Source organism: Meleagris gallopavo, chromosome 3, assembly GCF_000146605.3.
Source record: "Meleagris gallopavo isolate NT-WF06-2002-E0010 breed Aviagen turkey brand Nicholas breeding stock chromosome 3, Turkey_5.1, whole genome shotgun sequence".
NCBI lineage: Eukaryota > Metazoa > Chordata > Aves > Galliformes > Phasianidae > Meleagris > Meleagris gallopavo.
In genome coordinates, this window is record NC_015013.2 from 27111865 (window position 1) to 27128358 (window position 16494).

The 16494-nt window shown below is 37.1% G+C and overlaps 1 protein-coding gene across 2 annotated transcripts in view; it reads right to left on the bottom strand.

Annotated features, from left to right (window-relative positions):
• DDC (dopa decarboxylase) overlaps nt 1-16494 on the bottom strand; it is a 67157-nt gene that overhangs the window by 34479 nt on the left and 16184 nt on the right. For both annotated transcript variants that reach the window (XM_031552788.1, XM_019613857.2), the window contains 4 exons: nt 11791-12028; nt 6144-6257; nt 5401-5520; nt 572-706 (listed from right to left, as the gene is read on the bottom strand). In XM_031552788.1, the coding sequence (XP_031408648.1) occupies nt 572-706; nt 5401-5520; nt 6144-6257; nt 11791-11991 (570 nt within the window). In that variant the 5' untranslated portion in view covers nt 11992-12028. The remainder of the gene's footprint in view (nt 1-571; nt 707-5400; nt 5521-6143; nt 6258-11790; nt 12029-16494) is intronic.

Sequence of the window (16494 nt, forward strand, 5' to 3'; positions counted from 1 at the left end):
AGGCCAGACTGGATGGGGCCCTGGGCAGCCTGGTCTAGTATTAAAAGTAGAGGTTGGTGGCCCTGCATGTGGCAGGGGGGTTGAAGATTCATGATCCTTGAGGTCCCTTCCAACCCTGGCCATTCTATGATTCTGTGATTCTGTGAAGTAGTATGACAAATTTGTCTTATATTCATGCAGTGGGTTTGTCTGTGCAAGCATCTGCACCCAAGCACACCGGGAGGTTATACGTGTGTGTATTTGCATGTGCAGACATGGACACACAGGCCATGTCAAAATATGATCAAGACTTAACACAACTGAAATTAACCTCTTGCTCAAATATTTTTATTTACTTCAAGAGAAGCAATACTTCCATGACATTGACCTCCAGGTAGTTACTATTCGTATTATGGTAGCACATTTGCAGATTCCAGCCCACTTATGCTGTATGATAAGATTTAAGCAAGCAAAATCAAATAGTCCCTAATCCAAAGATCTTGTATGTTAATTCATGTGCCAATTGAGACAGCCTAATTATTTTAAGTATAAACACCAGGATTCGAGGTTTATGCTTTTGGAGGACACTCACCTGATCAGAAGCATAGGCCACCAGCATGCCCATGATGTCTGCCTCTGTTAGCTCAGGCTTTTCTGACTGCACCCGTCTGATGGTTTTTGTTCTTGCAGCAAGCAGTGCAACAAGGGTGGCCTCACTTGCACTTCCCTAAGACAAATTGAAGAGAAGTTCAAAAGGAAGACATTTCAGAGGAAAAGCACCATATTCTTTTATATGAATTTGCGAAGTTGGTAACAGAAATTGCATATGAGAAACTGCATGATCTAATGCTTTCTAAGAGTAGGTGTGACAGCAAGCGAGGAATCTCTTTTTGACCTTTGTCTTCTCTTCCCTGATGCCTCTGCTTGTCTGCTCTATGCTTATTCATTTTAGGCACCAATCTTGCAATCAATGCTAGAAAGCCAGACTCACAGACTTAAGAGTACATGAAAATGCTCTCATCAATCAGATGTTGATCATCTATTGACCAGTAGCCATAGTAGAGTAACTGTTGATTTCTGTTACTCTAGATTTCACATTTAACTTCAATCAGAATCTAACAACTCCCATTTCTGTCAGGCAACATGCCTAGCTATAGTGCTTATTTAATACTTAGAGTTACCCTGAGTCAAGAGTTACCTTGTAGTCAAGAGAAAAAAATACTAAAAAAGCAAAAAAGTTCTGACTCAATATAGATAACTGCTTTTCAAAGGATTATTTATATAATTTCCTTTCATCAAAAACATAAGAGTACTCCTAAATTGCATTTTGACTTAGAAAAGAAGAAAAAAAAGAATTTCAATTGTGCATTAGGTAATCTGTGGCTACAAAGACGGAATTTCTCTGTATCAACTGATCTGTAAATTTCACAGGAGAATACAAGTTTCCACAAATTACGTTGTATGCTTTTCTCTGGGACAGGCAGATGAAATGTGCTGTAAACTGCTCTTTTAAACTATAAGAAACTTTCTGTAAACATATGTTCATAAATGTCCATATTTTGGGTGTGCATATGCAAGTAAAAGTTTTTAAGTATTTTCAAAGTTGAGCAGCTGTCATGCAAGTCTTCCTCTGCCAAGCATGTAATACTGCAATGAATACACCTCCTTCTATTAATGAGTATACCTCGGAAAAATCTAGTGTCAACAAGTTAATTTTGGAATGATGTTTCTTACTCTGTACCAAAATTCTATCCTCTCTCTACTAAAGATCTGTGCACACTTAATAATTACTTATAAAGTAATTAAGTATTTAGGAAGTCTTAATTCTTCCCTGGTAATAGACCTGATACTACAGATTGTATACATGAGAACAATCCCAGTGAACTTAGATTTCCTCCTAACTAATACTGAAGTTAGTTGAACTATTATCAAGAGACAGAGCTGCCTTTTACACATCAGCAGTGAGTAAGCCCTTACAGCGGCTGAAAGTGAACAGAGTGAGCAGGAAAAAGTACAGTCCCTAAATATTTATTAAATGCATTGCCATGATTAAGAGGTTTTATCTGTGTTCCCGGGGGTTTGAGGATGTAAACCCCAGAGCCTGTAGCAAAATACAAAGATGAGTAGGAAACACTCTTAGCTGCTGATGCTGCTCATAGCCTCACAGCACCTCAAAGAAGTATTACAGAATAATATACACAGAACATTACAGGAAAGCATACATCCTACACAGAATGTTGTAAGAAGATATATACCACTCCTGGTTCAAGTAAGGCAGCACTTTTATGTGAGGCAAAGGGTGAAAGAAATTTTGTCCATTAACTACAAAAAGTAATATGGTAGAATCCCCATGGCAGACTATTCTGTCCAAAACATCATTTCCAGCAGATGAAAATACTTCACATTTGTGTAAATTGCTGAAACTTATTGTGGTGCTCACACAGTCTTTCAGGTGAGTTATATGTCTACAGAAATAAGTTGGGCAGCATAAAGCCTATCTGTGAGTTTTATCTTAATTCCACGAGTCACTCAGAGCAACCTTCCCAAACCAGAGTTCTTCACTGTAAAGTTTCCTCTAACATCCCTGCATTTAGTATCTGGGAGGAAGTATAAATTATTATTAAAATATTAAAATACTTGATTATGAGGATACATCTTTCAAGTATGTATGGAAAAAATCATTTATATTTTTTTTTCTTCGTTTTTGGCAATGATAAGGCCTTGTAAAACTCTTAGCATCTTTCTAGGACATATAAGAAGTTTGTATTTTTAATAAACGTGCAAAAGTATATGCAGGAAAATGGCTGTAGGAAATTCCAAAAGTTAAGGCATTAATTTGATATTTGGAAATTTTAGCTCTATTTAGCCCACTATTCTAAGGGCTTAATCAGGGCAAATCACTTGGGCTCAGGAAAAGCCTCCGTCTTCTGAGGAGTTCCATAATCTGTTCTGGTATCCTGATATCTTTCACCCATCTGGTGCCTAGACACCAAATACAACAGCTCTTGTCTAAATCTTATTTCATGGAAGCATAGTTAGACGGAAAGAGGCTATCTATGCAGCTGGATCTTGCCTACTGTCTGGAAAAGCTGAAATATGGCCTAAAAGCAACCTGGAAATGCATTTTGATGGCTCATAACAGACTTTTTCCACCTTTCCCCCAATTCCATTAGTCCCTTTTTTGGACTAAAAATGTTTGCAAATGTGGTTTGTAGGGTTCATCTATTCACTTGGCCCCACAGTCGTGCCCTAAATGACTTTGAGTAAAAAATCCCCTGGTTCTCGGACTACTGTTTACTGATGGGAAAATCGGGATGTTTCTCACCAAACCAAAGATAGGCTGAGTCTGATTTTATTTCGCTCTTAAAATACTTCTTTGCAGAATTTAAACTCTTTAAAATTCAAACTTTTCAACAGTTTGTCTAGAATGAACAGCAGGATATGTGTGCTATACTCAGACAAGCTTCATGAAGAAAGTAGCTTTCTCGTTTTTAAAAGCTGTTTTTTTCTCCTCTTGAATGCTGCATTCTGCATTAAGTGAAGGATGATGATACCTTTCCTTTTACCGCAAGCAAACAAAGGTTGCCATGGCAAGCAGGCTCAAGAGGCAGAAGAAATATCAGTAAGAGCTGATGTTCATGTCCACCAGAGCTCTGAACTGAAATTTTCTTTCATCTTTTGCCATTTTCAAGTGTCATCCTGCTCACAATAACACAGTGCTTCATATTGACATAGGCTTTCAGATGTAATTAAGAGCTAATTTTCACAGGCTCAGTTTTACCCAATACTACAACAATTACTTGGTATTTGCCAAGGGAATGACTGGCAGTTTCACACTCTCACGTTGCTTTTGCCTCACGCCCTCTTATTTGTATCATTATTGTTTCAAGAGCAAAACAAGATCTGCAGCATAAATGACTTCATTGTAAGCAAGAACACAGAACATACTTTTGATTCTTGAAACTGACTTGTGTCTGATGAAAATTATAGGCAATCCAGCACTGTCAGCCTGGAAGGGCAATTTTTCCTGCCGATAACCATCAGGCATAATTGCTTGCTTTTACTGGTACCAAATAAATGCCAGAGATGCATGACAAAAGCTTGATTTCTCAAACATAGCCCTCTGCCTATAATTGTAATGGAAAAGGTCCCAACAGAGCAAGCAGAATGAGTAAAGAGTTACTCTGAAAAATACACAGGTGTAGGTGCAGGTCCATCTACGAGAATTATAGCAGCTGGGTTAAATTCAGAATTACCTGGGAAGACATTGGCAGAATTTACTGAAATATTCCTCAAGTGGCTACAGCTGAGATCAATGAAAGAAGCTCCTGTTTTTAGCATGTAGTTCAGATGTTTTAGAAGCCAATCTTAGCATAAAACAAAGCATAAAACGGACCGTGCCTATATCTCCAATCACCGGACTTCAGAAATTATCAAATGAGCAAAGAAAAAATATTTAAAGTTCTGTCTTTCCCATGGCAGACATCTATTTTAATTAGGTGAATAACTGCAACCAAATTCTGTGCATTTGAATAAAGATAATGCACTAGAACAGCAAGTCGGGGTAGACAATCTACATAGCTTTGTTATGCATGCACGATCACCCACTGATAATATATTCATTACCATACAGATACTCTGTTCAGATAGTGTAGGCTTTCATTAAGGATACAACTTTCCAAAAGTTTGGAGGGGTGTTTTATGTTGAATATGGAACTGTAGACTGAAAACTGTTCTATCTAATGACAAAATATTTTTGATTCAACTTTTAAGCAGCTTCATTTTATTCTAACTATCTAGTTCTAAAGCTTCCATTTTTTTAATGTAAGGAAAAGAAGAAAAAAAACTTTTTTAATTATGTCAATTTGTTTGAAAAAGATTAACAGACTTTCTACTGCACTGAGTTACTTCTACTTTAAGTAATTTCTCTGCTATGTTATCTATTGTTTGTTCTCTGATAAAAATAATATAAAAAAAAAAGGAAGGCTATTTTGGAAACTGAAACAAATACTCAAAGATGTCTAAGGTGAACTTCACATAAGCTTTTGTAAACCGTTTTGCTTTGTTTACAATCCTCACATATATTTCTACTTAGAAAGATTTTTTATTGTCATTTTCAGGCATTAAACATTACTGCACATTGTTGATAGCTTTCTTAAATTGTTGATAATTTTTCATGGAGAATAGTATTTCAGAGCTTTTTTGTTGTTTGTTTGTTTGTTTTCCATTGCTGCCATGTATGTTCGTAGTCACCCATGGACATTCTCCCTATGCCGCAGCCCACCCAAAAGTCACAACAAAAACCCACCCAAGTCACAACAAAAATACCCTTTATTAATATTTTGGTATGGTGGTTTTACAAAATCATAAAGATCAGAAATTCATCTTGATTTTTTTTTTAACCTGTATTCCTTCTCTTACCTGAATGACTCCTCCACCTTGCCCATCCTTTCCAGCTAAAAACTCTTCAGGCAACTTAATCATCTTCCCTAGCCAATCCAGCATGACAGTTTCCAGCTCCGTGCAAGCTGGACTTGCAGCCTGTGATGAAAAAAAGAACAGAGAGAATAACCTCACTAGGGTATGAAGAGAAACAAAAGCCTTGCCATGCTGGATCATTCTCCCACTATCTTTGGAATACAGAGGAAAAGACTCGCTTACTTTACTAGCTACATTAGGGACCTAGCAACCAGTTCATGAATGGCATACCTAATTATTTAAAAATGTCAAACTGGACCTCATATAGAAGAATTGTGACTGTCAAATGTCAAAGCTATGACCTGTATCTTCAGAACTCTTCTTCCACATCCAGTACCAACCTTTTCTGAGAAGAGCCCATTTGGCATGAATGTTTGTTTTTTTTTTTAAAACATAATTTTCCACGATACAAGAAATAACATAACCAGGCAGTAAGCAACAGTCATACTACGCAGTGAGTAACCAGTAAGCTTGAATTATTACTACTAATTCTAAATGATGGTAATTTTTCTAGGACAGAACTTCCAAGAGGAAATAGTGCTCTGTGAAAGCACTTAATAAGTCAAGGAAATGTAGTTATAAAAAATAGTCCTGTGACTTCATTGCTATTAATAATTCCACTGAAGACTGTCACTGAAACACTTAAAATCGTTACCTCATAGCTATATATACCCCAATAAACTTACCCAAGAGAAGCCCACACATCCTATTCCACCACATAACATGTCTGCAAGAAGAGCTGGGAAGGAACTGGCTGAAGGGAAGTAGGCAAAAAAGTAGGGACTGTGCCAGTGAGTCACCTGTAGTAAGAGAAAAACAGTCATAACCAATGCAGAAGCAGAAACAAGCGGTCACAAAATCAGAAGAGGACTGGAGGTAAGGACCAGTCAACAGTTCTTCATTACATGGCTATAACATAGGATCCAATTTTTTAGAGAAGCTTAGCTGGTTTTTCTCTTAAAAAAAAAAAAACAACCTCAAATTAGAAAGAAAATGTTAGCTGAATTTTAATTCTTGCCCCTACCTCCTAACAGTCCCATAATCAGAACTCTATTTTTGTCAGCCTAGAAGATAAGAACTGTTTGCACAGTGGCAGCATGAGTTTCTGTGCAGGGTACTGTTCTTGATCCTCTGTTTTCAGGGACTCCTCCAGAGTTCTCTATTTGATCTCTGTCATGCAACTGATTTAGCAAATGTGTCTTTAACTGCACAGACCTCTCTCGCCCATGCCTTGCATCTATTTGCTCAAATTCACGCACTAAATCTGACCAAATAGCCCCTCCCCCAAAATGAAAGAATCCACTCCAGTATCCAGAACTTTCTCCAGAAAATTACACTAGCATCTTCAGATTATGATTTATATACAACTTTAATTTGTGCATACTAATAAGAACACAATAACTGCACAAAACCTGGTGAGTATTTTACAGCAACCATATTTAGAGCCATCTTGTACCTAAGCAATTTTAAAGACTTTTAAGACACTCAATATGGCTTCACAACTCCAATCTAATAAGATTTGAAAACACGAAATGTGCTGCCACACTGTAATGCTCAGTGGAAGTAATAAGGTACGAAATACTTATCTTATTCAAGATAAAAGGTAAATTAAGAAAAAAAATGCTTTTAGATAATTAGGTGAACTGTAAGCAAAAATTCAGCAGAAAACTTACAAGAGATTTTCCTCAGCTAGAAATCCAGAGGCTGCTGAGTAACTGAAGCTAGCCTTGCCTTAAAATGTTAGGTTTTTTGTTTGTTTTGTTATTTAATATTGGAGTTCTTCTGTTACAAGTGATGAATAGGAAGAAGACACATTATCTGTTGCCTGAGCTCAGTATCTTTCTTACTGATTTGTTCTGCATGCATTCCCACTGTTCCACAGGCTGCAAACGCCCTTTTTTTTTTTCCTTGCCTAACCTTCTTTATGCCAACAAGCAGCTCTTCCTTGGGAACATACTCCTTGATAAGGTAAACTGTCTTAGATGTATATAATGAATCAGATGTCACTTTCTATACTGCAGTATACCATATCTTTCAGATGCCCCTGCCCTTTCACATGAAACCATCTCATTACGTTTTCTATTGCCTAAAAGAGCCATGCATGTGGTATGTTCAAGATTTCACTCTTACAGCTCACTAACTCCAGACCTTCTCAAATCACAAATTCGAAGGCAAGCCACTGTAAATGTTTTTGTCTGTCTCTGCTCTATACAGTAGGGATATTTCTTTGCTGTAATGAAGATTTAGAACACTTGTGGTAGACATTTTCTTTTAGAAATCAGAAAGAAAAAAAAAATGGGTTGGTACATGGTTATTAACAGCAAAACATGAAACAGATTAAAAATACCCAATAAACAGCAGTCTCTGATAGGACACACATGCACAAACTTTCACTGACGTTCATAATGAACCAGGGCTGCCCTACTGTTCATCTACCCAGCTATAATACTTTGTGATCTGCGAGACTTTTGACATTCATCTTGGGTTAATCAGGTTAAACTGCCTACTTGCTGGGAGCCATTCATTTGATGAAACACAGCAGATACAATTTGCACCACTCACAAAGTGAAAAAGCCAAAAGCCTCAGGGCAAGTGCAGCTGTGATTCTTTACTCTCCTGCCTCCCTTTCATGTGAATCAGCTCTAAAATTCATCTCTTTTGCCAACAGACACACTTAGTGAAATATTGCAAAGGGTGTGACACCACTGATGCTTGTTTATTTAGCCCTCTACTGATAAACTGTGATACACAAGTGTCTTGGGTTCAATAATTATCATACTAGTGTTTCTCAGAGACGTTTTTTCCTCAGATCTCATCTAAGGATGTCTTTTTTTCTGTGGCTTGCTTAGTCTGAACAAGAGTCTTCCTTCACCACATAGTAGCAATAGGTACTTCAGCAGAAAGTTCATAGATTAAGGAATCCAGTTTGCAGCAAATTATAGTCTTGGCACTACATGCAGTCGCAGATAAACTTGAGTGTTTTTAAGCTCCAAAAAAAGAGGACAGATATTTCCAAAGAACAAAGTCAGTCTGATATTTTTGTACCCAGATTCCTTCCACCTTGGCTTCCTGCTGCAGAAATCAAAGTCTGGCTGTTCCCTCAGCTCCTGTGTTAATAATACTAGGAACTTAGCACTATTTTGATTATTATCATTTAGTGAACTGCTCTACACCCAATATCACAAGAAGTCTTCATAACGAATTTTTCCACTCAAGAATGCCTGTTCTCCTATTGGTTAAAGACAACAATGATACTGTATTAGTGCTTTACACAGTTGATTGATCCTTTGTCTTCTATAGGCATGCCATGCCTGCACATGCTCTGCAGAGTGTCTGAGGATTGGGGGGGGAAACAACAAACAAATAAACAACAGTAAACTTGGCCATGTCTTCAAAGGAAGGGAAGGGAAGAAGCAGTATTCAGGAAATAACAGGCCTCACCTCAACCCCAGGAAAGATGATGGAACCTTGAAGCTATTTCCAAACGTATTAACAGCAAGATGTTGAATGAGACTATGCAGCAAAGATTTATGAAGGGAAAGCTATGTCTAAGCAACCTTGCTGTTTGTGGTTCAGCCCTAAAGAAAGTTTTGGATGAAGACAAAGCTTCTGGTCTTATCCCATTCTTTGTGAGTACTGGGTACTATTATTTTGAACTTAGCAAGACTTTTGATAGTGTTTCCCGCAACATCCTCACTGACACACTGAAAAACTATGGCCTAGAGAAGTGGACAGTGAAGTAGACTGAAAAGTGGTTAAACTGCCAGCAGCATCAAGTCCAGCAGGAGACTAGTCATGACTAGTGTACTCAAAACTGTGTCCAGTACTCTTTAGTATCTCCACTAATTCCTGGACGACAGGACAGAGTGCTCCCTCAGAAGGTTTGCAGATGATATCAATTTCTTCTAGTTCTATGCACTGTTAGGTCAGCTTACAATTCAACAGGTCCTCAACAGGCTGGAGAAATGAGCCAAGATGAATCCCATGAAATAAATGCTAAAACCTGTAGTTGGGTAGGAACTCTGCCCTGAACTAGTATAGGCCAGGGGTCAACTATCTGGAAAGCAACTCTGTAGAACTGGATTTAGGGGTAATGGGAAAAATACATTGGAACATGGCTATTAATGTGCCCTTTTGGCAAATAAAGACTAACAGTATCCAGGCTACATCAGGAAAAATGTTACCAGCAGATCAAGAGAGGTGATCCTTCCCCTTTACTCAGTGCTGGTGAGGCCACATCAGCAGTCTATATCCAATTTGGACTTCTTCAATACAAAAAATACGTTCTGAAGTGAGTCCAATGAAGGGCCACAAAGCCAATTAATGTATTAGAGTATCACTCATACATATAACAAGAAGCTGAAAAGCTAAGATTGTTCAGCTTGTAAAAGCCCAAGTGAGGGAACTTGTGAAGGTATATAAATGCCTCATTGGAGCGCATAAAGATGTAACCACATTCTTTTCTGAGATATCCAGTTTCAAGACAAGATGTCAACAAATTGAATCACAGGAAATTCCACTTAAATATAAGAACTTTTTTTACTGTAAGGATTACCAGACTTTGGAACAGGAAAGAGAGGTAGCAAAGACATAATCTTTGGAGATGTTCAACACTCAATTTGCCACAGTCAGTCTGACTAACTCTGCTTTTGGCATGGAGGTGGACTACATGATCTTCAGAGATGCTATCCATCCTAAGCTATCCTGTGACACAGTTTTCATGAGATTTCAGTACTTAATTTAAACAACACAGGCACAATCAGAGTTACTATTAGAACTAGCATTTATATACTCATGCTCATTGTCACAAACACATTTCATAACAGACAAAAGCTTTGGATAAAACATTTTTTATTCAAAATGCAACACTTTCACTAAGTCAATAGTTATTTGCTATTTATTTGCAAAAACAAGTTAGGTAAGAGGGAACATGACAAAATGAAATAATTTGAATTCAATGTCTCACGTTCTAGTCTCCAATGATTCATCTCTTATTTTTTAATTTGTTATTATTTCACTGAGCATTCTGAGGTATTCTGATTAGCAAAGTATTGTCTGTTCTACTTCAAGAAAAAAGAATGGCTAACATTTTCCTCCAGTGAAAAAGAAAAGGCTTTCAAAACTAAGTGTGTTTTCATATCTAACATTTTATTATCATCAGATAGTATGAGCATTTGGTATAAACTGTTTTTAAAATTAACTGCAGTGTATTATAATACATATCATATTTAAACAACAATGCTATAAGCAACAATCAAAGTATTTGCATGCATTGGCCATAATTCTCTTACTGAATTTACACTAATTTAATTCTTTTGGATTTAAGACTTTATCCACAGATCTTTGTGAAGAGTGGAGCAATTTTCATTGAATTCAGTGGAGTTTTAGTCAGTGAAAGGACAGCAGGGTTGGCACCGAGGGAAACGATAAAAAAATGCATCAAATATTTACATTGGTCAATGAAAAGGAAGTGATATTAAAGTACACTGACTAAAAGCATCTACAGAGCAGTGATTCCATGTTTAGTCACATAACAATCGTATCACCTATCTATACACAGAAAAGTAATGTAAAAACACTATTGCAGGGATCCAAAGGATATTTTTTAATTACCGTCTATTAATCATCCAGTCCTTTTCAAGCTGTTTCAGGTCATTAGAAGACAAATATATATATTTAAAATAAAGTATAGCATGACTGGAGAAACAAGAAAGATTCAGAGCTGAACAAATGCCAGATGCTTTGATTTACATTGTCTGTTCAATACTAATCTATTGAAAGACTAATATTTAGGCAGTGACCATCTGCCTTAAAGCATACTAAAAGAAGTCAGAATTTAGGAGAATATGTCAACATGACAAGTATTGGAGAGAATCCTTTCTAGTCAGATCTGTAATAAAAAGAAGTCTCAAAAGAGAACTTCAATATTTAAAGATCAGTTTGAAGGAACATTTTATGTACAGTAGACTAATAAAAATTCCATTTTAGAAAATATTTGCTGTGCTTTGCAAGCAGCAAAACTAGCACATGAAATAGAATGGTAGGAAGCTCTGCCTTAACCCATTCAAGATAGAAAAGGGGATTATCTCCAAAAGCAAGCCTCACATGAAGCAAAATAATCATTTTATTATTTTTAGAAAGAGCAGAAAGTGTTAGTAAAGTGTCATGTTTAATATATAAATATATAGCAGATTCCTCCCTTTTAAAAGCTAAACAATGTGGGTACTTCTGTTTGTAAAGTTTATCTGCACAACTTTCATCCACACTTTTGTTTTTGTTTTTGAATTCCCAGATGCAGCATTGAATATTGCACTACAGATCTATTTTCCTTACCCCTGGCATAATGATCTTCTCAATGTCCTTAAAGACATCCTCAAAGCTCTCAGGATCCTGTGGTGCACAGTCTGGAATGAGAGTCCTCAGATATCCTGGTTCCACATCTGGGAAGACCTGTCTTTTTTCTATCTTCTCTAGGTAATCTGCAACGTAGTCCACCATCTCCTTCCCTCTCTTGCGGAACTCTGCAGCATCCATGGATATCACAGTTTAGGACTTAGCAGGAAAAAAAAACCTAAAAAGAAAGAAAAGTCCCATTTGAAAAAAAAATATATATATATATATATTTTCTTTTCTTTTTTTCTTCCAACTTCCTGCTTTGGCCTGACCTTACTCTCCTGCATGGCATCAGGCTGCGTGAGAGGATCTCCCCTCAGCTGGGATGACTTTGGAGGTTACACGCTGAGAGATCCCTTACACCTTGATGTCAAAATGCCTTATTGACACAGATCCTCACTAAGTGATTAATAGTTTATTTCAAGCTTCATTAGCTTTTCTGTTTCTTTGATTCTGCACATATTATCCCTTAGACATAGACTGCTGACCAAGTCTGGGAATAAGAGTGGATTCTGCCACACTTGGGCTCATTACCTTCATGGTTCAAGGAGTCTCAAAAGCAGGGGTGTCCACTCTGAACCTTGTGATTCAATAAGAGGGTCTCTTACATGTGTGTGTTTAACCTTAACCTCCACACAGTAAATAATCAAGCATATCAAGCTTCCTCAAGTCTTGATAAGTTGCTGTTAAATCACTACATTATATTTAAAATATATCAATAAATATATTCCTGCTTCTCTCTTACTAGCGAGATATATAGTGTCTGTATTGTGGACAGAAACAACTACCTCTTATTCAGGTGATTTATAAGATCACTCTCACAGTCCTTTGGAAAAAAACTAGACCATATGTTCTTTTATTTCTGCATATTGTGTCAATATCCATACAGCACTGCATTCTGCTCCACTCCAGTTTTGCTGGACACTGCATAGGAGTAAACAAGGCTGCTAAAGCTTTGACGTCTACATTATGAAGTACATTAGATTAACAGAGGCAGAGGCACACTGATGAAGATTCAGAAATCACAAATGTAACCCCTACTGCAGCTGATTAACACAAGACCGTGGCACTGCTCACATTGTAATCGGCTTCCTCTTGCCTTTTAAATAAGAGGCCTAAGGAAATAGCATGCAACACATCTCTATTATAATCCATAACACCAAGCTATAGTAACCACAGTTATATTGGCTGCCCTGTCATTTTATCTACTTCTTGCCTCCTGTCTTGCTTCAGCATTCAGCAGCCTTACTCTGTCACTGTAAATACACACACGTGCTTACAATAAAACCTTATTTCTTATTGATGTTTCAGTACAAATTCACTTAGAATTATCTGTGTTGCATTTTGCGGGAGGATGCAAAGAAGCTCTGTCTGGGGCAATCCCTGTTTCCAAGACATCAGGAAATGTATGCTATGAACCAGGAAGAAACTGAGCAAGCATACCCAAGGTGTTGTATGGCTGAGATGACTGAGCTGGAGCTGTGCAGACAAGCTTGTATTTCTAGGGTGCCTGCTCCTGCCATCCCAGTCCATCCAGCTTTTGTGCTTTATGTGGCTGTGCGCTTTGGAAGCTCAGTGAATACAACTCTGTCTAAAAAGCTCCTAAGCATCTTTATGAACTCACGTGGAGTGAGTAATGTTGTTCTTTGGGATCCAGAAAGAAAACTGGCAAGAGAAACAAGGATACACACTGCTGCTATAAATAATTACTATGCTTAGTTCACATACCTTCAAGAACTTCACTCTGTAAGGAAATAATTACATTAAACAAAGTGCAAATATTATGTAATTAGGAGGCAATTTCTTAGGTACTGGTTATTTCTGCTGAGGGCATCATTTTGAGGAAAGAGGCCCTTCACGGCTTTACTACATTTGAATTAGCACTGTCCCATCACAAAAGAAAGACATCATTGATGAACATCGTCCCCTAAACATCTCTGCTGCCACAAATAGAGGACTGCTGTGAAGCAGCTGCTACTTCTATTTAGGAAAGAAGGGTGATGCTATAGGTCACCAACCACTTAGGAAAGTGGGGATCTCCACCGCAGATATAGAAATAGCCCTTTTCAATGCTATTTTATCAGCATTACATTATTCTCTTTAACCATCATGTAAGCGTCTGTGTGTCCAATGAATTCTCAGTGCAATGTCAGAGCGATTACAAGCATCACTATCCTTTCATTAGCTCTCTAGCTTTATTTGATATTACTCAAAGATAGACCATTTAAGACAGAACTGTCTGTACATCACTTTGTCTTTTCCCAAAATACAAATCAAATGGCATAAATTAAATAGCATCATGTATAAGCTCAGAACAGCTCACAAACAGATAAAAATAAATATAATTTACGACATTATTACACCGTGGACACTACATTATACAGCTTGTGACTGTTTTTCTACTGCCCAGATTTTTTTTTAATCCGAGATCTCTTTCTATTATAAGTACTATTTGCATCATCTTATATCTATATACTTCACTGATATAATTTATTGCCACTTTTTATTAATAGATTGGAAAAAGCTCTTTCTGGATATCAGCTTAAGCAAATAAAGTTTGGATCTGAACATCACGTATGTATTTTGTGTCTTGGGTCTATCACCACTGGAATGAAATTTGTCAGCTGTATGCACCAAATACAAGCTTTAGATAATCACCGAGCTTTTATTTGTTCTTTGCTAACTATGGTTCTTCCTGAAAATGGAAGGTCCAGTGGCTCATCCTAACATTGTTGTGGCTGCACTGCTTCTCTTATAAACACACTGTTACAACAGCATTCTCAAACTTCTGGAAAAAGAATTAAATTACAAGGGAAACTCACTGTTTTGCATGGGATAGGTAGTTGATCTCAGAAGATTAGGTACACACACACACACACACACACACACACACACACACGAAAGGGAAAATGAAGCATCCATCCCAAATCAGTCATGAGTTAATTGCAGCGCTAAGTTGATATATACTTGTATATACTAGTATCTAGTCAACTTCTAATCAACTTTCAATTCAGATCAATCCATTGAAATACATCAATCTGTTTCAACTTTAAGCAAAGTATTAACTCTCCTTCCCCCAGTACTGAGACATTGAAAATGAACATCTACCTACACTTACTTATCCTTGATTTTTTTTTCCCCGCTCCCTGAAAGACCTGGTCTGAAAATTCCTTACCCACTGCAACACATCTATTATCTATCTCATGTGATAGGGGAACTGTGAATAATGCACAGTACTTGCAGGAGATCATCTAAAATTTTCCTTTTCACTCCCTATTTTACATTTGTACTTCTATGAGCAACAAGACCACTTACACTCTTGTCCCTATTTTTATTCTCCTCAAATAGATCTTGTTCCATCTGCCTAATAGCACTACTTGCTACAGAGGCCACATCCAGTAGACTGAATATCTGGCAACTATAATCCTGACTGGTTAGCACTACAAAGACAGAAATTACTTCACCTCTCTACCAGTACAGAACATTTCTTTCTTCTGCCTCTCACGTGCATGTGCAACACGTATAATGCAACAACACAATGCCCATAGAACCTCCCTGCGTGCAGGATGTTCTAGAAATACAGAATATGATCTTCTAAGAAGCAAAATACTTCAGACAACTTGGCCCTTAGGGTATGAACCATTTAAGAACACCCATATTTTCCAATGAGCTGAGCATTAAAATCTGTGTGTGCTTGGAAAGATTTACATAAATTGAAGGGACTTCAACTACAAAATAATGCAGGTTGAGTTTCCAAAATGAAACAGAAGCTTCACAGAAACTGAATCTCTCTCTAAAGTGTTTAATAGGGTCTATTTCTCCCAAGGGCATATAGACCAATAAAAGCTCTGTCCTACACCTCCCATGATTAATTTCAGCGCATTCAACATTGCCCAGATCAACTTCAAGTGAGGTAAGCACAGCTTTCCAGGAAGCACCTAGCCTAACCACCAACCCTTACTAGTTTGGAAGGCCACTGTATCCAAATTCATTAAAAGCCTTGTTCTGGCTGATAAAATGCAATTTTATCAAACATACATTATGTCTGAGTACTTTTCTAACCAGCAAGAATCCACGCATGTTGTCACCACTGTACCTCTTTGGATCAAGTCCTAGAAGATAGACTGAGTTTTCCTATTACTTCAAAATCAAGAACAACCACATTAAGTAAAATTATACAAGTTTATCTTTATTTTTATCCATATGTATGCCCTTTGTTCTTTAGTTTTGCTGGCATATGTCACAGGACAAGTATATACTACATGATCTTAAGTTGACATAACCTTTGCTGCTTTGTTTAAACTACTCCTACCTCAGTGCTCTGAAATTAGACGTGGTAATATTTTATGTCACTGAATTTACCACAAACAGGTTTTCATCTTCAGATATATTCAATATGATGTTTATTCACAAAACATTTTCTACTTTATCTAAAACTGAACAATACAAATGAACACTATACACACAAGAGCACTACATACACTTGCAGATACAATATTATGTAGATTATTTTGATTATTAATCATTTCTGTTAACAAAGCATTTGTAATTTCAGAATTCATTTTTAACTAAACGGAAATGATCTCTAAGTACTCCTAAGAAATTATTAAATGGGAAACAAATGGAAGAAAAGAAATGGGAGAA